This window comes from Colias croceus, chromosome 6 (genome assembly GCF_905220415.1).
Source record: "Colias croceus chromosome 6, ilColCroc2.1".
NCBI lineage: Eukaryota > Metazoa > Arthropoda > Insecta > Lepidoptera > Pieridae > Colias > Colias croceus.
In genome coordinates, this window is record NC_059542.1 from 7,617,262 (window position 1) to 7,643,652 (window position 26,391).

The following is a 26,391-nucleotide window of genomic DNA, read 5'->3' on the forward strand; positions in this document are numbered from 1 at the left end:
CGTGTCGGCGAACATTGTCGTCTATTCATTAAGCATTTAAACAAAACGTTACAATTGAGCTTGTACACAATTTAACGATACACGTAATTAACGGAGTATATTCACGTATTGTTTGCGTAACTGCGTAACAAACACCTGACGCTGTGTTCCGTACCAGACTTAATTGCACTGAAGTATTTAATGTGCCACCTTATGCAGTCTGAATAACGGTAATTTAAACTTGTTGAGGATTCCAATTACTATGAATTGTTATACTTACATAGGTAGTAGGTAATACGCGCCAAGACTTCTACGAATAAGGTCACAGCTCGAGAAATATAAAACAATTTATTTTTTGACCTACATATTTTTTACAATAGGTAGTTACGAACGTGAAATTTTGAGAAAATTGTGAAGGAATGAAAATATTATGAACGCTAAAAATAATTATCTTTTCAGCAGATTTAATAGAAAGCAAGAATAATATTTTGCCTGCTCTATGAATTATAGAATTTTACTTTTAAAAACATGTTGAAAATATTACATTATCTACCTACAAAGTATCTATTCGGTAATTGGTAAGTTGGAAATATTTTCGAAATCCACTGTCATAGTGATGTCATCATGCTGTTCTTCATGCTCATCCCCATCGCTTGACTCACGTGGTTCTGTAAAAAAATACTAATGAAGGTATTTGCTAAATATACTTAATTCGTAATAATTCTCGCAATCTTACTTAATTAACAATTAAAATCGACATATTTTTAGTAGGACTTCAAAATCTCAGCTAAATAATCTTTTGGTACATTACTGTAAAATACTTACCCCTATACGGCTAGACACCCTCAGCCCCTTTAGTACATATCACTCAGTGGGGTTTTTAATTACATCCTGCCACTTCTTGTCTGCGAAATTGTGCGATTACTGAAATGTATCCTGTACACTGTACAGACTTGCATTTCTAATTACGACAAATAAGCGCTATCTAGGATATCTTCAAACTACCTAGTACCTGGAAACGTGTCTACCGTAGTAACTAAACGGCTGTATTTTAATCATGCCTCAACTGACGTCTTGCATTAGATGCCTAATTAATTATTGAGCAAAACCGAACTTGGTGCTTATGCGATAATTTAATTACATTATGGATGCTGCAAACAAAATACGCTACAATTACAATAATAATTATTGGAATACTTATAAAAAATTAACAATGAGATAAAATTCTTTTTTTATTGTTTAGTATCTACTTACCCAAAGATGGTTGTTTCCGTACCACAAGCTAAGAATACAAAAATTAGAGCTATGCTTATACAGCTATGAACTTAAAGGTAATAGGGTAAAAACGCGTGCCACGTACCTCTATTCACTAATAATAATTAATTATAAAAAAAACTACGAACAAAAAAAGTATTCGTAGATTTGAGTTTAATTAACTACATAAGTAATAAAGGTAATAACTATTAACTAGCGTTTCGAAGTTCGAACTTTCCGAATTTCAAATTTCATTTCATTTTGTTTTTTTTTTTTTTGTCTAACAGCCTAACAATGTTGTCTTATAAAGAATAACAAGAAAAAAATGGTACCTACCTATAACACATTTTAATAATTTTACAATGAAAAATATCTGGCTAAAGAATTAAATTTAGATATTACCTATGTCCTGAAAACAGATAATAAACAAGCTAGGTATAGAAACATTGTTTTAAGTAACAGGAATCGCACGGTAAAAAAAAGCTCGAGGTTATTATAAAATTAATTAGGTATAGGTACAATTAGGTGGGTATTAGCAATATAATAAATATTTCTTAAGTGAAACTTCTGCACGTTGAGAGTAAAATTTCAAAGTAGCGTCATGACAATACCGTCACATCAAGGAGTTAAGGCGACGATTTTTGTATCTTGCTAAAGAAGTTTCACTCTAACACCTGTGCTCAGCACACACGCTCTTTTTTAGGGTTCCGTAGCCAAAATGGCAAAAACGGAACCCTTATAGTTTCGTCATGTCCGTCTGTCCGTCTGTCCGTCTGTCCGTCTGTCACAGCCGATTTACTCGGAAACTATAAGTACTACAGTGATGAAATTTGATGGGAATATGTGTTGTATGAACCGCTACAAAAATATGACACTAAATAGTAAAAAAAAGAATTGGGGGTGGGGCCCCCCATACATGTAACTGAGGGATGAAATTTTTTTTTTCGATGTACATACCCGTGTGGGGTATCAATGGAAAGGTCTTTTAAAATGATATAAAGTTTTCTAAAAAACATTTTTCTTAAAGTGAACGGTTTTTGAGATATCAGCTCTCAAAGTCGTAAAAAGTATGTCCCCCCCCCTCTATTTTTATAACTACGGGGTATAAAATTCTAAAAAAAATAGAGGTGATGCATGCTAATTAACTCTTTCAACGATTTTTGGTTTGATCAAAGTATCTCTTATAGTTTTTGAGATAGGTTGATTTAACTGTAATTTATTATATTTGCTGCTACGGAACCCTTTGTGCGCGAGCCCGACTCGCACTTGGCCGGTTTTTTATTTAATATAATAATTATTGTTGCATTTCGATTATTAGTACCTATTATCCTGTGGTATTATCTAAATCAATTTATGGCTTTTTTTGAAGCTTCGAAGAGAAAATGCGCATCTGCACAACTCTGTAATAACTGTGATACATATATTAGTGTATACTGTGTACATTTTTTTTTATATCTTGAATACATGTTATAATTTTATTTTATTTTTATTACGTTATTTTATGCATTTTTTACTTAGGTTTTTAAATTTTAGTTCATTATTCGAGAAAATCACAGAACAGTAAGAACATAATAGAAGTGCTATAATGTCATCATTAGTATGAAAACCAGTGTCGCCAAACCCACACATTTAAACCGATAGTTATACAGTACACTACAAGTAAACTATGCCTTTGATTGGACAGCTTAATTTGAGTAAAAACTGACTTAGGTTATAAATTCAGCATTTCAATATGTACCCTAACGAACCAAGTTACGGTTTATTTTAGTATAACATCCCTAGGTATATTAGCTGTTTTGTTTCTCTTTGCTCAGAAATTCCAAATTCGAAAACATTCAGCTATTCCACAACAGATGGCGTTGGTTTTCAATACATATAACTTTGAACCTCTACACATAAAGATAAGGTTGAAATTTGTGTCACTCTAAATTAATGACATTAACTTGACATTAACCTGATGCTATGCTCTAAGGGATGTCAGCCTTGTTATCGATAATTCACAAATAAATATATTTTTGTGCATTTTTTTTTCCTTTCTATTATATGAGTATAGGATAATGTGTCACATTTTGGAGTATGTTTATTACTACTAAGTACATCTTTTCATATTATTATATTTAAATAAAAAACGGAATAGAATAGTATAAATCTATATTTACAAAACAAACAGAAAATATGCATTATTTTAAATCTTGGAACTGCCGTAGGTTTGATGTATCGGTGGCCTTTGTTAGACTGCTTATTGCTGTTCGGCATCCAGTTAACTCGTCACGTTGCATTTATTATCCATTTCTCTTTTAAATTAGGCTCTTTCGAAAATCTATAAATAAATAGGACAAATGAAAGCTTAGGAAAAATAGAATAAAATTTAATATTTAAAATGTTTGTCTTTTCTAAAGTATCGATACTGTCTATATGCGCCACATGCATCACTAATCCGACATTCGTTTGTTTATTTCAATAATATTCCAGAAAGTCTTGTTTGCTGTTCAATCTATATTAGTACTTATTTCTTATGGATTAAGGTTCATTTTGACTTAATATTTTTATAAATTTTTGACAAATTACGACAAGCGAAGTTGTAACATAAAATATATTTAAAATAAATTAAAATAAGACTTACCGATGGTATGAAATGCCTCGATTGCTGATATTATTTCGTCTGCTATCATTTTTCCACTCTAATACCGAACAACACGCTCTAAATAATGAATAAATATGGAAATAAGGTTTGACAGTTGACAACCGACTCGAATATTTTTCTGCGCACAACTGAGAGCGAGTTAGGTGATCTTACCTTACTAGTGACACGTGGGCCACGCCCACATCGCACTTCTATTATGTTCTTACTGTTCTGTGGAGAAAATAAACGAAAAACGTTAATCTGTGGTATATTATGATTATTTTATCTGTAAAGAAATGTTCAAATGTCAAGTGCTGCTATTTTGACGTGGAAGTTTGACGTCTTGTCACTTGTGTTTATGACGGATACTTATCTGGAAGGTGGAAACTCAAAATATTTTTAGCTAATTACGAATGAAATATTGATAGAGCAAACGTTAAGAATAGTTTTTATTCAACATCCATAAATCAAGAGCCAAAACCACATATTTAAGTCGTGTTATTGTGTGGATTATCTGGACAAAATGTCCCACCAGACTGGAATCCAGGGTAAGTTAATTCACGATAGTACACAAAAAGGAATACCTACCTTAAATTGTAATTATTTCTCTTTAATAATGTACCTCCTAATCTCCACATACCAAAACGAATACATAAATCACTTATTTTAAAGTAAAACACCGTAAATAATTTGTCTAGAAACAACCCAAAAGAAGCCGGATATGATCTCAATTTCAAAGCTATATTTTATTTTGTTTTTTCAGCGAATGAAGAATTATTAAAGTTCTTCAGTAAATGTAGAGATGGAAAAATACGTGTTGTTAAAATCAGCATTGAGAATGGTAATGTGTATTTTTTATCAGCAGAGTTACATATCTAAGCTTATCTTTATATTTAGGTAGTAAATAACTTATTTCCTTTCAGAGCAATTAACTTTATCTACACATCAACAAGTTAAAGGGACTTGGGAACAGGATTTTGATAAATATGTCCCTCCAATGATTGTGGATGATCTTCCTTGTTACATTTTGTATAGGTGAGAAATTTTTGCATTATAACTTTCATTGTATCGTTTTAACATTGAAAAAATAGCTATGACATTAAATTTATCTTATGAATTGGAATGAGTGTTACCTTTACCTTACTTTTGATACAAATGTATTAACATCAATCAAATAAACAATAAAAATGAAACCAGTGAAATAATAGTAAGGCATCTGTCATGCCAATTATTAGTGTTAAAGTAATAGTAATAATTATGTAGTAATTCATTTATTCATTGTAACATTATTGGTCCGTCGTTAGTAACAATATTCTTGTACCTAGGTTAGTAACAATACCAAAATTAATACATAATGTATGACAAACTGCATATTAACATAGGAATTACTTTCAGGTTTGATTCAACCAATTCTCTAGGACATGAATGGCTCCTCCTTAGTTGGTCTCCCGACAGTGCTCCAGTCAGACACAAGATGTTATACGCATCAACCAAAGCTACATTGAAGCAAGAGTTTGGTTCCTCGCACATTAAGGATGAAATGCATGCTACAACTAAGGTAATGTAACATGTTGCTATAATAAATTATTATAAATTGTTATCACTCAAAAGAGTTTCATTGCAATACAATATAGTGCTATGTTTCACTAATTGAAAATCTTTGTGTCAAAAGTTATGTAATTTTTTATTAGTCTCAACTCAAACTCAAACATTTATTTATTTAATTAGACTTCTTCGAGAAGCACTTTTGAAACGTCATTATTTTTAACATTTACCACCGATTCGGAAAGCAGTATCTATGGAGAAGAACCAACAAGAAACTCCATAGTTGCTCTTTGTAATCATGTCAGTATTACAATTTAATCTTACAAAATATGTAACTGTATTATTAGACTTAACTTTTGATTTAATATTTTTGTGGATGAATAGTTGTCAACATAGTTGTCATTATTTCAAGTCTGAACATGCTTAGCTGTCGAATACTATAAAAAGCCGCTTTCCTTTGTCTCGTGGCGCATTCGTACGAATCGTGCCTAGGGGCTCGGACGTTGTTTATACGACGTTCGACCCAACTACCTTCACTTTGCTAATAGTCGTTGACTTGCTGCGTTTTGTTATCAACTACCTACATCAATTAGGTAGCTGTGTAGAATCGCAGTACATTCTTATTACATTCAAACTAATATTTAACTCGGCCTCGCGTGTTATTTCTTACATCAGAAGCGGGATAGAATTCAAGCCTACACTTATTTAAATGTGTTTGAGTTTACGTAGTTTTGTAGCGGCATACTGGCGTTTGTGTTTTTTCGTGCGTTGTGTGAAGTAAAAGTTTGTTGCGTGGATTATTGTAACGGGAATGTAGTTCATCGAAGGAATTGTGTGTGCTATCCGGACTGCGCCCTGCGGTCCGGGGTAGTTGAGCCTTCATTTGTGTTAAGCGAACGTCGTGCCTATGTCACAAATGAATAGGTGTTGTTCCCATGATACGCGAACGTAGTGCCTATGTCATGTGGATGTGATTGTTGTTCTGTAAGGTCAGTGTGGCCGAGGCAGGATGGTTGTGTAATCCCGAGATGAACTACCGTTGTACTGTAATACGAGAAAAGGCGTACGAGGACGTACGATTGTCAGTATGGCCGTATTAGACTTAACTTTTGATTTAATATTTTTGTGGATGAATAGTTGTCAACATAGTTGTCATTATTTCAAGTCTGAACATGCTTAGCTGTCGAATACTATAAAAAGCCGCTTTCCTTTGTCTCGTGGCGCATTCGTACGAATCGTGCCTAGGGGCTCGGACGTTGTTTATACGACGTTCGACCCAACTACCTTCACTTTGCTAATAGTCGTTGACTTGCTGCGTTTTGTTATCAACTACCTACATCAATTAGGTAGCTGTGTAGAATCGCAGTACATTCTTATTACATTCAAACTAATATTTAACTCGGCCTCGCGTGTTATTTCTTACAGTATATTATCATAATATGCCTAAGAACTAGGTATAAATTTAATCCCAGATGCTTTGAAAGTAGTTACTACGGAATGAAGCAAGTCTATATGTATGACCCTTCAGCCCTAGCTATTGCAGAAATTCTCATGAATTTCACAAAATATAATATTTCACATTTCGTAATATACACATATAACTGATAAGTTTAACAACACTTTACAGGATGAAGTATGCTTGAAAGGATATAAAGCACATCTGAGTGGGGTGGCTGCTCCAGCGCCGCTAACCGACAGAGAAGAGGCCTTGAAGGAATTGAATGAGAGTGGGCAGGGTCCCAATTATGGTACAGATGCAAGGTAATGTTGTAGAGGCTGTCAATATGTGTTTATATAAAAGTATTATTTTATCTGTGCCAATGCTTTTAGAATAATTATTGTAATAGAATCTCATTATCTACACTAATATTTTATAGAGGAGAACTTTGTTTGTGTTTGATTGTAATGAATAGGCTCATAAACTACTGGACCGATTTTAAAAATTCTTTCACCATTCGAAAGCTACATTATCCACGAGTAATATCCATACTAATATTATAAATGCGAAAGTGACTCTGTCTGTCTGTCTGTCTGTTACTCAATCACGCCTAAACTACTGAACCAATTTGCATGAAATTTGGTATGGAGATATTTTGATACCCGAGAAAGGACATAGGCTACCTTTTATTGCGAAATATGTACCACGGGCGAAGCCGGGGCAGACCTCTAGTAGGCTATATATTATCACACTAAGACCAACAGGAGCGGAGCCACGCGGGTGTGACCCCGCGGCACAGCTAGTATTAAATAATTAATTAATTTCTTCAAACTCATTTATGCCAGATTATATCTCTCTTATTTCTAATAGAACACCCAAATAAGACTGGACTGTTAAAATTATGGATTTGCTTTGAAGTTTGCAGTGTGATAATACATACTGTTTTAATACTAATCAGGTTAAAAAAATTCTCTATTAACTATAGAGCGATAAATAAAATCCTTATTAAGACGTAATATGGTTTAATGTTGATATTCTTCAAATTTTCAGGCAGTCAACTATGGGTGGAATATCTTTTCCTATAACAGAATCAGCAAAACAGGGCATTCTTGATCTCCAAAGAGGTTCCTACAATTATTTACAATTTAAAATAGGTATGTCCGATATTATTAATCTTAATATATATATTATAAAGGCGAAAGTTTGTAAGTATGGATGTTTGTTACTCTTTCACGTAAAAACTACTGAACCGATTACAATGAAATTTAGCACACATATAGAGGGTAACTTGGATTAACACATAGGATAGTTTTTATCCCGGAAATCCCACGGGAACGGGAACTATGCGGGTTTTCCTTTGCAAACGCGGGCGAAGCCGCGGGTGGAAATCTAGTACTATTTAAAGAAACATGTTCCACAAAATAAAATACTTACTATTAAACAAGTAGTATAAGTTATCGAAAATACATCTTAATAAAATGATTTAAAAAAAATTTCAGCATAGTAATTTTCGTAATAAAAAGTTGACGTAAAATCAGATTCAGATAGTATTTTGATATATTGCTATTTATTCAAAAAGTTATTTGTTAGAAGTTTTTTGGTGTAAAGCTGAAGAGTTTCATAGTTTGAACGCGCTAAGCACAGGAACTACTGGTCTGATTTGAAAAATTATTTCGGTGTTAGATAGCCCATTTACCGAGGAAGGCTATAGGCTATATATCATCACGCTAAGATTAACAGGAGCTGAGCAATGCGAGTGAAACCGCGCTAGTTTATTATATAATTTATCAATTTCCAGATTTAGAAGAAGAACAAATATGTCTAGCCAAGGCTGCAATTATAACTCTGCCTGAGTTACCTGCTCAGGTGCCGGCCAATGAAGCCAGATATCATTTGTATATATTCAAACACACACATGAGGGTGATCAGCTTGAAAGTATAGGTAAGGATATATTTTTAAAATAGTGTTGACATTTAGAAATCTACGTTAACACATACTTAAAATGTGATTTATACATTATACATATTGTCAAATCAAATCAATTCAGCCGTTTTTGCATGAAAATTCAAAATACCTACAGTTCATAAAACATTTTATAATGTTAGAAGATGGCATACTATATCAAATTTCATTCATTTATTAAAGTAAGGCCCTTTAATCCCTCAGCCCCCGGATCACAGACACTATAGAAAATCTATTGTGTCGTGGTCTCATTGGGCCGCTCGGTGGTCAATGGGTTAAATACGGACCTTATGATCAAATCTTATGTATTCATAATTTTTCTCAAATATTTTAAAACTTAAATTTTAAGTTGTTGAAATGTATTAAACAGCAGCATATTTTTTCAGTATTTATATATTCAATGCCTGGATATACCTGCAGCATAAAAGAGAGGATGATGTACTCCAGTTGCAAGGGACAGTTCCTTGAATTAATTGAAAAGATGGGTGTTGAAGTAACAAAGCGAGTAAGTATGATATTCTACTTTTTTAATTATACTACTTAGATCTACAACAAAACAGACAACTGTAGAAATAACCAAATTGCTCATATCAAATTCTACCCGTGACTTATCTTTATTATTTTTGTCACTATAGCAGATATTCTAAACTTTCTTACACCTTTAGAATCAAAGAGATGCTTGGCTTCAATTCTTATGGCTGGTCAGCTATCAACAGAATGACTGCTCGCTTGAAATTGATCCAGTAGTACCAAGACTAGCGTGTTGAAACAAATACTCTTCAGCTCTATAATACAGCTCTGAGCCCGCGGCTTCGCCTGCGTTTTGAAAGGAAAACCCGCATCTTTCCTGTTGCTCTGTGATTTCCGGGATAAAACCTATCCTTTGAGTTAATTCAAGTTGCCCTCTATTTGTATGCCAAATTCATTTCAAATCGTTCCACAACCATACATACTGTCGCATTTATAATATTAGTAGGATTTAATGTTGATGGAAACAGCTTTGAGAACAGATGTAATAAATGGATTATAATAAGAATTAAATTTTTGTCATAAGAATCATGATATTATAAAAAGAAAGGATAACCAGAATATTCGTGTAATTATTTTAATTATTTATAGGTTGGTGTTGATGAAGGCAAGGAATTGACTGAAGAATTTTTATATGACGAAATCCATCCTAAAGTGAACTTACATCGTCCAGCATTTGCCAAACCAAAAGGTCCGCCAAATAGAGGTGCGAAACGAATTACTAAAGCTCAGTCCACACAATAATATTATATTATACAAGGAATAAGACTTCATAGAAAAATCTATGCTTCTTATTAATTTATGATGAAGTATAGTGGTACATTTTTATGCAAAATAGTGTTTGGAAAGGTCATCAATTTATTTTTATTATTAATATACTTTTAAATATTTCTCACATTTGGATATTTCTATTGCGTGTTCGAAAATAATAAAGATTTTTGTTAATTATAATCTTATAGTCTACAATATAGCTCAATCTTCAATAGAGTAATTGCATGTGACCTTTTAAGAAAACTCAAAAATATTTATTTGAATTGTATTCAAACTATTATGTATTTGATAAATATGTTATTGTTTAAGTTAAAGCTATTTGTAGATTTAAGCTATTTATTTCTGCATGACATGTATAATTGTTAAAATTATGTGTATAAAAAGAAAAAATATATACCTATATAAAAATTGTCTTCCTAATATTCAAACGATAATTGAACAGGCTTTTTTATTATTATTTTCATATAAGGTACTATAATATTATATAGTACCAATTAATAAGTTTGAAAGATTTTGATTTTGAATAATACAAAAACGGCTCGGTCGCCACAAGGTAGCATGAATAATCCTTAAACTAGGTGCTAATTATGTCAGATGCATGAAGGTTTTTATAAATATTATAACGGGTAAATATTTGGCACAAAATAACAGCAAAAAAATCAACAGGTTAATTAACTTAACATTATATTATTTAATGTAATAGTCAGATTTATTTTAAACTAGCTGTGCCGCGCGGTTTCACCCGCGTGTCTCCGCTCTTGTTAGTCTAACGCCTTTAGTACACCTTTTTTTTTATAGTGGGGAAATCTTCCAAAGATACCCACGGCCCCCGGGGAAGGAGCCGTGGGTTATGTCGGATTCTTACCGACTAAAACCCCACTGTGTTCCGTCGAGCCGCTTTAATGAGGGGGCCGCGGGTATTTGTTAGAATTCTTCCGCAACGCCTTTAGTACACCTACGCATTCGTATGCGGCAGCGAATCTCTGCGAAACTACTGCGTAGCGAAATATCTGCGGAACGTGGGCGTTAGCGTGATAATATTATATCTTAGCCTATATTACTCGTGGATAATGTAGCTTTCGAATGGTGAAAGAATTTTTAAAATCGGTCCAGTAGTTTATGAGCCTATTTATTATAATCAAACAAACAAACAAAGTTTTCCTCTTTATAAAATTTGTGTAGATTTATTGTGTTATAAAATGGATCGCCTGATCAATAGACTACATTTTATATCATTATGTTTTACATGGTATGTTTTTAATATTGCCAATGTGCAAAATTCTAATTCATAATATGTAATTTAATTGTGAATTTCTGTTTTGGAAGATTATTAGTTATTACTTATAATTTTAATAAAGTATTTTATAAAAAAGCAATATAATGACCAGTATTAATGCTTCAAAATGTTTCATTTTCTATATTTTAATTGATTAATTATTACGCTTTTAAATCATTCTTTATTGCAATTGAAATTTTTGTCATTGTTAATACAATTTTTATCATCTTGTAGACTTTTTTGTACTTGTGTATTGTGGGGTCAGTCAATGTCCTATTAGATTCTTGCCCAGTTTTAATAAGTGTTTAATCAAATGAATAATAATAATCAAATGTAAGATTATGGTCTATTTACATTCAATATTTGAGATGAATATTTTTTTAAGTACATATTTGTTGTCGTTTTAATCTCACCAGATAAGCTTGTAACTGTGTTTAAAAATTAATAAACTGGCTACTCACCTACCTGCAGCAGGGGCAAAATTGTAATTGCACCCAATTGGCTCCTTAATAATCGTGATGTGTATAGGCAAGCAGGAGCAATTTAGAGAACACCGAAATTGATCTAACCGCCGTGAAACCGAGATTGTTTCAATATTGCCCCTGTGTCAGGTATGTGAGTAGCCGGCTTTATATTATGATACCAAGTTTTTCTTTCTTTTTTGTTTTTTCATTTGAATGTTACTGTATTGTATCAAGTGCTTTTACATAACTGGAGATTAATATATGTAATGTAATATAATTTTGCATATTATAGTCAACAATAATTTAATAAATGATTTTTATAATGTATATTTGTATTTTTCTTGAATTATATTAATTTCTAAGAAAGAAAATAAAAATACTAAATTTAATTCCATATTATTTTTATTATTTACATTTTGTACACTACAGTATAAATATTAATGAATATTATTTAGGCAATCTCTTCTATTTTCTTGATACCTTTTTCTTGAACTAACACGTCATGGTGTTTTGTAAGATCATCATTCTTTTCCTTAGCACTGGCTTCAACACATTCGTTGTATACTTCCTCCCTGAAAAATGTATTTGTATCTATTTCCTTTAATAACTAATGGTCTGCCCCGGCTTTGCCTGTGATGTTAACATGTAAGTAAGAACTGCTTATTTCAAATGAAATGGATTAAGCAGTTCTCGAGTATATCATTCAAACATTTAACTAGATATCAATACCAGGTATATATTTCCTAAAATAAAAATGTAGCTTACCGGCCGCGGCTTCGCTCGCTTTGTCTAAAACCTAATAAATTATATACTAAAATCTTCCTCTTGAATCACTCTATTAAATTCTATATACTTATATCTATTAATAAAAAACCGCATCAAAATCTGTTGTGTAGTTTTAAAGATTTAAGCTTACCACGGGACAAAGAAAGCGACTTTGTTTTATACTATGTAGTGACAACAAATCCATATTATAGAAAATATACCTGGCCTGCTTAATTTTGTATAGTGATTTTCTTATATCATCCATTGTTACACCACTGATCTTCAACAAGCCTACGATTACTAAACCACCCACCAGACTTAGAGCAGATCCTGAAAACAATATATTTACAAGGTAAGAGTTAAAAGTTGTTCAAAGCATTTTTCTAATATAATTGATTTTTAGGCAATAATTTTATTTTTACAAATAATTAACATAGTTTAAAAAATCTATCATGCTTTAACATTATGATAAACTCATTGAATTATAGTACACTGTACAGTTTGAATTCTTAGCAAACTAAGAATTCAACAATGACTCAAAAGTCATAATGGGGTCACTTTCAAACATACATGTGAAGTTAAGAAAAGTGTGTTAAAAGGGACTAAATTATTGCACAAATCCATTTCCATTCTATAATAAATAAAATAAAAGTGATGATGAGCCTTGCAAGAGATATTTAACTCATCTTGTGCTAACAGTATGTGAACATACCTAATCCAGCACCAACCAGACTTGCAGCTAACCCCAAATTAGCTTTATACACTGCCCCTGTTATTGCACCAGCTACCACATATTCCAGCACTGAATTCTTGTCTCTATAAACTGATATGGTTGTTGCTATTGAGCTAAAAAGAAATTAAATTTATGTGAACATTAATTTTGTAATTTATAATTGTTATTCTTCTACACAGTTCTTATTATAGCAGAAAATTTATTGAGCATACACAGGTAAAATATTTGAATTGTGCACCCAAATCTCTCTGTTGATATTGTGATAAATATGCAGTTATATGTGTTAAGAATAGACCATTTTATAAAATAGTTACCTGTACATTGCGATGAATATTCCCAGTCTCCAGCCCCATCTTAGTGCTCCCTTAGCAAATGCTACTGTGACATAATCCTGCAGTTTCCTCTGAGAAGTTTATGTTAAATCGTCATTATCTGAATATTCTTTTGACATATAAGTTTATAGTAACAATCATTTTGAATTTTACCTTCGCTTGAAATGTAGAATTAAATACTGCAGCTTGATTATTTTCTATGAAATAGAAATAAGCATCCCTGGATTTCATAAAACCTCCATAGCAAGCGCCAAAAAATATGCCACTCATAGACGCTTGTGCGATACTGTGTAATTCTATAGAAAAATCATCATATTCACTGAAAATAAAACAAAATTAAAATTATGAGGTTATGTACTAATATTTGCCTGCTCCTTGCCAAAAATATATTACGTACTTTCTTCTGTACATTTGCTTAACCCTTTCCCATCCAGTTTCTGGGGCTTCTTGAATGGATTTATCAAGTAAATTGTAATCATGTTCATTACGGTGGTCAAAAAATGGAATTGCGAGCGCTGGTGTTAAACGCAATGTCGTTCCATATAAAATTCTCTTATTTAATATTCTAAACATTTTCATTAATTATCTATTCAGTCATCATATTTAAGTAAGAATATTTTATATTATGGAATATTATTTTTTACAGTTCTAAATTAATTTTGTTATGAAAATCAGGGGGGGGACACTTAGAACAAACTGACATTTATTAAAGAAAGCCACGCGATCTATACTTTGGCGAGTAAAAACTTATTTAAATAAGTTTATATTAAATCCCCAAAAGATGGCATCGCACTTTCCGAAGTTTTTGCAAAGTGAATAAAGATATTTAAATAAATGGAAATTATTCTTTAAACATTGTTTTATTTTAATAGATCGAATGCATGTCTTACTTTTTTTCAAATTCCAATAAATAATTTTGCGATTTCAATCGCTTCATATGGTATCAAATTAATAAACTTGCAACATCTTCTGAAAGCTTCTCAGTGTTGTCCTATATGAAATCAATGCAGTAAAATAAGGCAAATGAAAACCTTTCTTTATTCAAAGTTTAAATGAATTAGAACAATAATCTCAGATTTTTAATTCAGTACCTATCTTATCTAGAACTATAATTATTCAGGAAAATATTTTACATAAAAAAATAGTGCGTCTAACTAAATAAAATACTGAAAACGTCTTATTTAATTTACATGAAAAGTGTTAAATATGATTTATTAATTGGTAACATTGACTAACTTTTTTTTTGTAATTTGTATTTGATAATTCTGTCATAAAATGGCGGCGACTATACGTGAACGGTGAAGTTTATTTACGTTAAAATTACTTAATTAGTTCATTTTGTTGATAATCGTGTGAAGTTTATAGTTCTCGTGAAAGTGTGGTGAAAGTGCGTTGAATCGAGCCCTACGTTCAGGCTTTCAAAACGTTTTACTGAAAATTATGTGCACGGACAGTTTTGTTTTAGATAAGTACTTAAAAATATGTAATATTACAATATGTGAAAGCATTTAAAAAATAAAGAACTAATTTCTTTTATTGTCGTTTTCTTCATTATCCTTAGTAAGTACTTCAATTTGTTTTAAGAAATTTGACTGAATTATACCTATTTAGCACTTCCAAATATCTCATTTTTAAAGACTCCGTATTTATATTCATATAATGAAACTAATATAAATACTAATTATATAAGCTAATTATCTTGTAATTATTACAACTGAAAAGTTTTTTTTTAAATCACCTAAATCTTTAAAAACCATCCATTTTGTAATCATTTAGATCTTAGTCTTATTTCTAAAATGTTGAAAATAAATGATAATAAATCAGTTGTAGGTATTCTCTGAAACAATATCGCTCTCCTATTTCAATAACGACGCAAATATAATATGTGAGCATTTATTCCAGGCACATATTATTTTTGCCTGAAATGATTATTCAAATTAAATTGCGTCGTTATTTATAGAAGAGTAGGTAGTGATAAAAAAAATATACCTACTACCTATGTATATTAACGTATATATGTATGTAGGTATATGGAATTAGTTCTAACCCCAAAATCCAGAGGGCTCATTGTCGCCAGTCAAAGTCAAATAGGTTGGCCTTCATATGCTTCAAGAGGGCTCTCTATGCCCTAATAAACATTATACTCTTTGATGAAAATGAAACGCCACTTTGAAGTTTGAAGTTTGAGTTTGACTTTGACCACAGACCACAGATTAAAATATTAATTACTACCACAGATTACTACATAAGAAGCTTATATCTAAGGCCGGCCACATACGTATCAGTTTTCCTGATACGATTTCCTGATCCGTTTTCCGAATCCGGCCCTCCGAACGAAATTCATACAAAAGTCTTGTGTATAGTATGTATTTTGTATTAAGTATATTATATTATTATAATATTTTATATTATGTATGTGTATGTATGTACAATATGTATTTTAGTAAAATTTTTAGTATGTGCATATTTTTGAAGTATATAATATATAATAATTATGTATTATTTAGTTTATATGTGTGTATGTGTCTATTTTATATTATGTGCGATGTATTGTTATATGTAATTGTAATTATAGTCATTTATTTTGCGCTATCCCACGACCTCCTTACATTTCCTTTCCTACCAGGTTGCCTGGTAGAGATTGGTGTTCAGCAATAAGGCCGCCTTTTGTATAAATAATGCCTTTTTGTGATTTTGTTCTTTTTTTTCTGCTTTGTCCATTCATATTTGTACAATGAAGTATAATCTATATATTATATAAAACTCAAAGGTGACTGATATAGTGATCTATCAACGCACAGCCCAAACCACTGGACGTATCGGGCTGAAATTTGGCATGCAGGTAGATGTCATAACGTACGCGTCCCCTAAGAAAGGATTTTCCGATATTCTTACGGGAACGGGGAAAAACGGGGATGCACGTACAAAGTCGTGGGCGGAAGCTAGTAAATAAATAAAAGTCTTAGATCATTAAGTAATGGATAATGAACGAGGTTAGACGAATAGAATAATGTAGAGAGGCACTTCGGCTTACTTCGTCCAACTTTACCTCGCCTCGGCCGACTTCCGTTTGTTGTCGGTTTTTGCGCCCGAGTCAAAGGTCACGAAGTTACCTGAAGTTCGTTCTGAATATTATGATCGTATGCGCTCCTCGCGAAGTTGAACGAGTGTGTAGTGTAGCACCGCGGACTTCAGTCAACTTCGGCCGAGTACTTCGCCGAGGAACTTCGCGAGTAGTGTGGAGGAGGCATTACACTCACAGGCGCTTCCCCTTTTGCCGAGGTATAAGATTATTCGAATCGAAAAATCTTATGCTTTCATAAAAACTACTTGCGTAATCGATTACAAATACTCTGCGTATTCGTAAAACATCGAAAGGACGTCTGCACAGACGTCTGCGAATGCTCCGCTAAAAATGCCGTTTTGTGCTGTCAAGTCTTGCAGAAACAAGTCAAACACATCAAATATTTAAAAAATGTTGTGTGGTTTTATGAAACCACGGTAAAAGTGAAACTTTTTTTCACACTATAGACATTTAACTAAAAATTATCGTATTTATACGATAATTATCGTACGTATCGTGCGTCACGCGACATGCGCTACCGGCTACACAGACCAAAAAGTTTGAGACGATGTAATAAAAGTTTCACTTTAAAAAGATGGAATAACCTTTCATTCGGCGGTAGGCAGAAAATAAATAAACACGTGTTTTAAATTGCTCCCAAATTTATTTTTAAATAATATTAATAACTTCAACTAAACTATGCTTTAAAGTCCCTAAAATACTCACCTGTACTTTTTCCTTCATAACTACTTATAAAGAGCTCTTAAATAATACAATCTCAACTATATTATATAAACTTCACTTCACTTCTAATTTGTCACTATGGAGTCTATTAAACAATCTGTTGCTCAATTGTCTGAGACATTTAATAAGCGTATGATGGAGTTCCAAAACGATCTGCAGAAGACCAGCACTACTTCATCCTTGGCTAGTCCTCCATCAAGACTTGCATCAGATTTCACTGCTTTCCGTGCGTTCGTTGTCACCTCGCTTCAGTGTCTGCAGGCTCAAGTTGATGCTCTGACTCAATTGCACGACAACTTGGAGATGAAATACAGGCGTAAAATTCTTTTGGTGCACGGAATACCCGAAGGCAAGGACGAAAACTCAACCTCTGTCACCATTGATGCTATATCCAAACACTTAAATGCATCCCAACTGTCTGGTAATGACATCAGCCGCTGCCATCGGATGGGCTCAATAAAGGAAGGCAAACCAAGACCTGTTCTTATCAAATTTCGGGAACTTCAAATGAAACAAAAGATCTGGTCCTCCAAAACAAAGTTCAAGGGTTCGGGTATTACCCTATCTGAATTCTTAACCAAGGGTCGGCATGAAATCTTCATGGCTGCCAGAAATCAGTTTGGAGTGCCCAAGTGCTGGACCAGGGATGGCAGGATCTTTGTTATGGCTGCTGACGGAGTCCGCCACCGTGTGGATAGTATGGGTGATCTCAAGAACATCCCCACCAGTACGGCTGAAAGTAACAAGCCTCATCCAAGTGCTTCAACATCCTCTGGTGACCCTTCTAAACACATCAGGGGTGTGTCACGCTCTAGAAGGCCAACAAGAGCTAAGTAATTGTCCTTACTGGTGTTCGGTTTTATTCAATGTTCAATTTCTCTCACTATTTAAATTATCTTTTCCCTATGACTACCTCATTAATTATTTCAATTAACTTGTTGTTCTTATTGAATCTATCGAATCTATTTCTTTCATCATAACTTATTTTTAATACTGTAAATATGAGGTATTTAAATTATCTTTTCCCTATGACTACCTCATTAATTATTTCAATTAACTTGTTGTTCTTATTGAATCTATCGAATCTATTTCTTTCATCATAACTTATTTTTAATACTGTAAATATGAGGTATTTACAAAATGTTATAATATTTTTGTTTTGTTTGGACTTTGGACTGTCACTTGTTGTTGTTAATTGTTGCTTTATGTCAGCTGTCAAATGTCGTCTGTCATTTGTCATTGCCATATAATATGTTGTTACTACCATAGACTATATTCTATACTCCTTGCTTTAATCGTAGTTCATTGTTATTTGTTTTTTTTAAGTTTAAAATTTAATTTTTGAGTTTACTTTATTTTTCTTTTGTTAATTAACGGTATATAATATATGCTCTAAATTGTTAAAATTGTAAAGGTGGGTACAAGGTAACCAAGCGTGAACTTGCATAAAATAATATTTGCATAATAAATTTTAATCTATATTATAATAATAATAATTATTATTATTTTTATATATATTATAATAAATTGTAGTATATAACTTATTTATTATTTATATATATATACATATTTTATTTATTTATATTTAAATGTCAGTCGATACAAATTTGAATATTAATGATGATCTTTTCTCACACTGGTCCAATTCATCTCTCAGTAGTGATGATAGTTTTCACAGTGCTATTTCCCCTCCTTTAGATGCTACCCTTGACTCCTTTTTCAACAAAGTCCCTAAAAACTTTAATACCATCCATATTAATGCGCAAAGTATTCCGGCACATTATCCCGACATGCTTTCATCGTTTATATCAAGTAATATCCATGCCATCCTTGTATCAGAATCCTGGCTCAAGCCGTGTCATTCCTCCTCAGCTTATTCTCTCCCCGGCTTTCACCTTATACGCAATGATCGTGTTGGCAAGGGCGGTGGTGGAGTAGCTATCTATCTTCGCTCTCACATTCCCTTTAAATTAATTTGCTCTTCCTCTCAACCTCCTCCTGCCTCTTCCACTGAACATCTCCTTATTGAAGTCCTTTTGCCGCAAGCTAAAATCCTTCTTGGTGTTTTTTATTGTCCTTCTCTCTCCATAGATTACTTTTCCTCCTTCGAAACCCTTGTAGATTACCTCTCTCCCCAATATGAGCATTTAATTTTCATGGGTGATTTCAACACTTGTCTGCTTAAAGGTGATATCCGTAGTAATAAGCTGCTTTCCATCCTGAATTCCCACAATCTCCATCCCCTTTCCTCAAATCCAACTCACTACTTTCCTGGCTGCAATCCTTCACTACTTGACCTAATGATAGTCTCCTTACCCAACTTCATATCCAAGCATGGTTAGTGTTCAGCCGATGCTTTTTCCTTTCATGACCTCATTTACCTTTCCTACAAGCTCCATTCTCCGAAACTTAAACCGTCTACCATTTTGCTGCGTAATTTTGGGGGAATGGACGTGAATTTGCTTCGCTGCGATGCGCAAAACATTAGATGGGAAGAGGTGTTCGATGCGCAGTCTATAGATGAGAAAGTCTCCTTATTCAACGCATTTGTTTTAAATCTATACGACAAATTTGCGCCACTCCGACCTGTCAAAAAGAAGCACACACCGGCACCTTGGCTTACTCCGGAATTAAAATCTCTTTCCTTAAAAAGAGACCGTGCCAAGTCTAAGTTAAAAACCGCACAAACGGATGAAGCGCGGGCAAAGTACAATAGGATACGTAATCGTTGCAATGTATTGTGTAGAGACGCTCAGCGACGCCATATCCACAAATCCCTTGAGAGCGGTGATTCAGGTACAAATTGGAAATTTCTGAAAAGCTTGGGGATTGGTAAAGAGTCTAATGCTTTTCCTAATACTATCGATATAAGCCAGCTCAATATGCACTTTACATCATCCTCCTCGCTTGACCCCAATATGAAACACCGTACTCTCAAAAACCTCTCCACCTTTCCTACCCCTGCTTATCCTCCTTTCCTTTTTAAGCAAGTCTCCGAACGGGATGTTAAGAAACACATATTGTCCATCTCATCAAATGCTGTTGGCTGTGACCTTGTTAGCCGTACTATGATCATTCCCATCCTTGATATCATTATTCCCTCCCTTACTCACATTCTGAACTTCTCCATGTCCACCGGTACATTTCCAACTGTTTGGAAAGATGCTCAAGTCATCCCTTTACCCAAAAAATCCAACCCAAATTCTTTTTCTGATTTCCGTCCAATTTCCATATTACCTTTCCTATCCAAAGTCCTTGAACGTATAATACATCAGCAACTTACCTCTTTCCTGAACAAACATAATATCCTTAGTGATTTCCAATCCGGATTCCGTCCCGGTCATAGTACGACTACAGCCCTGGTCAAGGTTACTGACGATATTCGTGCTGGTATGGACAATAAGCAGCTCACAGTACTTACTCTTTTAGATTTCAGCAACGCTTTCACAACTGTGGACTTTGACGTACTGCTGGGTCTGCTGCGTGTACTTAACATTTCTCCTTCCGTAATTGACTGGTTCCATTCCTACCTGCACGGCCGGAGGCAGCGTATCTTGGTGGATACTAAGTACTCATCTTGGTGTGCGGTCTCTGCCGGTGTGCCTCAGGGCGGCGTTTTGTCTCCTCTCCTCTTTTCCATCTTCATTAACTCCTTATGTTCCCGGCTGACGTCTCTGTACCATATGTATGCTGACGACTTACAGATTTACACCCAGTCCTCCCTTGCTGACTTACCTATGGCTATCCATTTTTCTAATTCCGAATTAGCTAACATAACCAGCTGGTGTAACGAATTTGGACTAAAACTCAACCCAGTTAAAAGCAATGTCATCATCATCGGTAGTCCTTATCTAATTTCGGAAATTGACTGGGGTATCTTACCAAACATCAAAATCGGTGACATTGTTATACCTTACAAAACGGTAGTTAGGAACTTAGGTGTGTTATTTGACCAAACCTTGTCCTGGTCTCACCATATTCAGGAATTAAGCCGTAGGATCTATGCTGCTTCTGCCACGCTCCGGCGGCTTCGTAACTTCTTGCCTATTCCTACCAAAATTACGCTAGCGCAATCCCTTCTCCTTCCTATACTTGATTACGCAGATGCATGTTTTCCTGATTTAGCAGTCGAGCATCTTGATAAACTTGAGCGTCTCCAAAATTTCTGTATTAGATTTATTTTCGGCCTTCGAAAATATGACCACGTTTCTTCTTTCAGGAAAAGGCTCAAGTGGCTCCCTATCCGACTTCGCCGGGATCTACACTATTTGCAACTACTGTTCCGTATCCTTTTTAACCCCTCCGCACCCTCCTACCTCAAGTCCAATTTTTCCTTCTTGCACAGTGAAAGCTACTCACTTCGCTCTGAGGATAGACTCATTTTGCGTGTTCCAAGCCGACGCACAAATTTTTATGGCAAGTCTTTTGCAGCGATATCAGTCAATTTATGGAACTCTCTGCCATTAAATATTCGTCAAGCCCAGACCCCTTCGGGTTTTAAAAAACTTGTGCGACAACATTTTCTTTCCGCTTCTGATCCGGACCAGTAATATCTTTTTAACTTTTTTATTTTTCTTTTATATTTTCATTATGTTTCAATATGTACGTGGTATCTGTATTAGATATAGATGGTATTCGTATAATAATTTTATCTTATTCAATATCAGTGTGTTTCCTTCTAAGTAGGTATATATTTATTTATGTATATTATATAATATGTAATTGGTATGTATATCTGTTTATTTTATTTATGTATATATAGGTATATATATATATATATTTATATATTGTGTATGTATATGTATAGTATATGTGATATTGTATATAGACATGTATTATTTTAAGGTGGATACATTATTATTATTATTTTTTTTGTTTTTTTGCTATTAATTATTATTTTTTCTGTTCTCGTCCCGCCAATAGTGATCATTTTGCTTGTTTACCTTTTACCGTGGTTGCCTGGAAGAGATCACTATTAAGTGATAAGGCCGCCAAAATAGTTGTACTCTGTTCTATATGTAAGTAGTTCTAAGGTTTCCTATCTGTACAACTATTAAAGAGTTAAATAAATAAATAATAAATTTGTAAGTATTTTTTTTATTTTTTTTACGTAAATATCTAATAAAATGCAATTTCTATCGTTGATGTATCGTTTAACGATATTATGATCAAGACAATTAATCGAGTCATGTTTACTCGATCATTGATGCCCCCACGAGACTATCATGGAAAGAAAATATACAAATTTAATCTTTAAGAACTAAGAGATAAATTTGAATTTAAAACGCGATAATGAACCGCATTCCTTGAAATACAAATTTAATCTTTATGCACTGAGTGATAAAGTTGAATTTAGAACGCGATACTGAACTGCACTTTCCACGAGACTATCTTGGAACGAAATACAAATTTAATTTAAAGAGTTGAATTTAAAAACTCGTCGCTTAAAAGGTCGTACATTTTTACGACTTTCGTGACACAAATTATTTTTGTGAATGTGTGATTGTGTTTCATATTATGAGTTACCCTCCCCGCACCAAAATCAGCAGAAAGTTTAGTTAGAACTTTTGCCAGCGTACTCCATCCATCCATGATCTAAGACAGAAGTAAATCTATGAAATGAAATGAAATGAAATGAAATAAATTTATTTGTCCATTTTATGTTTTACAATTTAAGTACGACAGTGGATCCCAAACTAAGTGAAATACTTGTGTCTTGGGACCCTGAGTTGCGCTTCTTGCGTTATATACATATGTTATGGACAGTAGAGAGTTAACAAGTAGGTAAATAATCTAATGTAATGGAAGTTAATACAATTAATAAAAAAAAATAAAAGAAAAACACAAAGTACATTATTTTGCGGTTTGCAGCACGCGTGTTCGTGATAGAGTGTGTGTGTGTGTTTGCGTGTGTGTGTGAGTGTGTGTGTGTGTGAGTATGTGTCATTGTTTGTGAGTGAAGGCATGTGTGTCAGCTCAGTGGTCCTTTAAGTAATTGTTCGGTTTCTTCAAAAGATAGTGTTTGTAACCATTTCTTTATGACTTTCTTGCATGTGTAGTTCGATAGTAGTGTTATGTTACAATGTTTGTTGACACTATTGTATATCCGAGGAAATAAAAATTTTGGACATCGTTTAGCTAAGAGGGAGGATGCACGAGGACATGGCAGTGAGAATGTGCGCCTTGAGGTGAGTTTTTTTAAAGTCCTTTCTTATTTTTAAGGTTCTGTGAGTAGTTAACACAGCCTTGAGAACGAAGAGCTGCCTGACCCTTAGGACTGCGAACTCGCTATACAGGTCAGCTGTTGGGAAGCGGAAGGGTTTTCTCAGCATCACCTTTATGACGGCTCTTTGCGCTCTCTCCACAGTGATGAAGTTAGTTATTCCGGCGCCCCCCCAAACAGATATGCCATATTGCAGAATAGATTGACAGAGCGCGTGAAATACGGAGGTGAGAATTGGGAGAGGAGTACAATCTCGCAGTTTTTTCATTACATAAATGAGTTTTCTTGTTCGCGAAGACAATGTTTCTATGTGGGATTTGAAAGATAAGTTTTCGTCCAGTGTGATTCCGAGATATCTTATTGTTTTTACACGTTCCACTGTAGTACAGTTTTGGTCGCAGTTGGTTAATTCAGGATTATTGCACGTATGAAATTTAACTTGGAGATTTTGATTAGGTTTCGATGCCTGTGTTTTGGAAAAAGCAATTAATTTAGTTTTTTTTATATTTAAAGTTAAGAGATTTCTATCAAGAGCTTTAGCTAAAGTTTGGAGTCCAGATTCTGCGAGTTTGTACACCTCATCCCATCCGGTAGAATGGAATATAATGGCTGTGTCGTCTGCGTAGGATATTATTTGAGCACTATTTAGGGGTAAGTTTACTATTTCGTTTATGTACAGGGTAAATAAGGTGGGACCGAGTATGCTGCCCTGCGGTACGCCAAATTTAATTGGTAAGACCTCACTCGCTATCCCGTCTATTTTTACGTATTGTTTGCGGTCAGTCAAGTAGCTGGAGAACCAGTCAAGCGCAAGGCCCCTTATTCCGACTGATTCTAACTTTTTTATGAGCAGACTCGGCGAGATGGTATCGAACGCTTTGGCTAGGTCGATGAATACCGCCAAAGCTTGTTCGCCATTTTGTATATGCGAGGCCACTGAGTTAGTTAGCAGTATGGCAGCGTCTTCCGTCGATTTACCCTTTCTGAATCCGAATTGCCTGTCACTAATAAGATTTTGTTTGTCTAGGTAGTTAAGTAGTCTTCTGTTAACTATCTTCTCAAGAACTTTCGATAAGATGTTTAGTAGCGCGATGGGTCTGAAGTTTTCAGGGATGTCGACTGGCCCACCTTTATGGATGGGGGTTACGGCTGCAATTTTCCAGCAATCAGGGAATGAGCCTGTACTTAAACTCAGGTTAAATATGTAGGAAAGAGGTTTAGCGATAAAAGGCCTTATTTTTTTCAATAAGCGTGCCGTAATGCCGTCAGGTCCAGGCGAGCTATCGGTTTTAATCTGTGAGAGATATTTGTCGACTTCGGATTCATCAGTAGGGAGGAAGAAAAAAGAGTTTATCGACGGGGTGGCCAGTGAGTGATTATTTGTGAGTGTTTGTTCTGTTGCAGAGAGCCTGTTTAAGATTGTATTAGAGAGATTTTTGCCAACTGTCGTAAAATAGTGGTTGAGTGAATTTAGTGTGTTGTTCTGTGTGTCATGAGCTAGTTTTATCGGGTCATTTTTGTGTGCGGAAGGATGTATGATAGATTTAAGTGTATTCCAGAGTTTTTTTGGGTTATGCTTGGTGTCCTCTATTTGCTTGCTATAGTACTCGGTCTTTAGTGTGAATAGAAGCTTGTTGCAAACATTTCTGTATTTCTTGTAAGTGAGACGCCTATTTTCATCGTAGGGATGTTTTTTGGTGAGACTGTGCAGTTTATCTCTACGTTTTATACATTTGATAAGATTCGGAGTTATCCAGGGTTTTATGTTAAGCTTTTTACGACTTATGTGTACTTTTTTTGAGTGTTTATCAATAATGTTTAATATTAAAGTTGTGAATATAGTGACTGCTGTATTAAGATAGCTGCATGAAAGTACGTTTGACCACGTTAAATTACTGATGTCATTAGTAATGTAACGTTAAATTACTGATGTCATTAGTAATTTAACTATAGATTATCTTCTTTTCTAATATATATAAATCTCGTGTCACAATGTTTGTCTTCAATGGACTCCTAAACCACATAACCGATTATAATAAAATTCGCACACCATGTGCAGTTCGATCCAACTTGAGAGATAGGATAGTTTAAATTTCAAATCGTTTTAGAGAAAGCAGGCGAAGCCGCGGGCAGTAAGCTAGTAGTATCATATAGATTCAGAATACAACTTAGTATAAATACGCTCTCTTACCTGGCCTACCGAACTAACTGTATGAAATTATATTAGTAAGTATGGTCTTTCAAATTCAAAATTCAAATTAATTTATTTGCCAAAAAAACATGGTATAAATCGATGTTAACAATTGAGTTCCAGCATGTTCAGCCGTTATTAACAGCATGCAAATTATGTCACTTAACCCGCCATTGGTGACCTTATATGTCTGTGAGACCGGGCAGTTAAAGAAACCCAAATATTTTTGTCACCGTTTATCGAATTACACTGTGGTTTCGAGTAGCTGCCTAATTTCGCGCCCCCTACCGCTAGTCTATCCCACGAGAGCGACGCAGGCGCAGGTTACAGAGTTTTGGCCCCAACCCGGTGCGTGAGACCGGCGTCACCAACTAAGTAAGTCAAATGGTTATTGTGTATTTTTTTTTTATTTTACTCATTTTGATAAAGCTGTTGTTGTAATTTATAGTTTAATCATATAATTCTATTATTAGTAAATGCTTTTCTAGATTTGATCGA

General features: G+C 34.0%; 2 protein-coding genes across 2 annotated transcripts; one reads left to right on the forward strand and one right to left on the reverse strand.

The window, feature by feature from the left end:
* The first annotated feature begins 4,216 nt into the window (after positions 1-4,216).
* LOC123692669 (twinfilin) lies at positions 4,217-12,168 on the forward strand. The gene is made up of 9 exons (XM_045637440.1): positions 4,217-4,404; positions 4,620-4,697; positions 4,780-4,891; positions 5,252-5,414; positions 7,029-7,162; positions 7,890-7,993; positions 8,638-8,781; positions 9,189-9,307; positions 9,922-12,168. The coding sequence occupies exons 1-9, from the start codon at positions 4,380-4,382 to the stop codon at positions 10,072-10,074; spliced, it is 1,032 nt and encodes a 343-aa protein (XP_045493396.1). The 5' UTR covers positions 4,217-4,379; the 3' UTR covers positions 10,075-12,168.
* Positions 12,169-12,225: 57 nt separating this feature from the next.
* LOC123692808 (RPII140-upstream gene protein) lies at positions 12,226-15,857 on the reverse strand. Its single transcript, XM_045637604.1, has 7 exons — positions 15,830-15,857; positions 14,069-14,343; positions 13,825-13,990; positions 13,654-13,742; positions 13,319-13,452; positions 12,828-12,936; positions 12,226-12,413 (listed from the first exon to the last, which is right to left on the reverse strand). The coding sequence occupies exons 2-7, from the start codon at positions 14,248-14,250 to the stop codon at positions 12,293-12,295; spliced, it is 801 nt and encodes a 266-aa protein (XP_045493560.1). The 5' UTR covers positions 14,251-14,343; positions 15,830-15,857; the 3' UTR covers positions 12,226-12,292.
* Between the last annotated feature and the right edge of the window lie 10,534 nt (positions 15,858-26,391).

Coding starts and splice junctions, on each gene's coding strand:
- LOC123692669 (XM_045637440.1), top strand. CDS start 4,380: ATGTCCCACCAGACTGGAATCCAGG. Junction 4,892..5,251: donor CCTTGTTACATTTTGTATAG/GTGAGAAATTTT, acceptor AATTACTTTCAG/GTTTGATTCAACCAATTCTC. Junction 7,163..7,889: donor AATTATGGTACAGATGCAAG/GTAATGTTGTAG, acceptor TCAAATTTTCAG/GCAGTCAACTATGGGTGGAA.
- LOC123692808 (XM_045637604.1), bottom strand. CDS start 14,250: ATGAAAATGTTTAGAATATTAAATAAGAGAATTTTATATGGAACGACA. Junction 13,453..13,653: donor ATATTCATCGCAATGTACAG/GTAACTATTTTA, acceptor ATTTCTTTTTAG/CTCAATAGCAACAACCATAT. Junction 12,414..12,827: donor TACAAAATTAAGCAGGCCAG/GTATATTTTCTA, acceptor TACATTTTTCAG/GGAGGAAGTATACAACGAAT.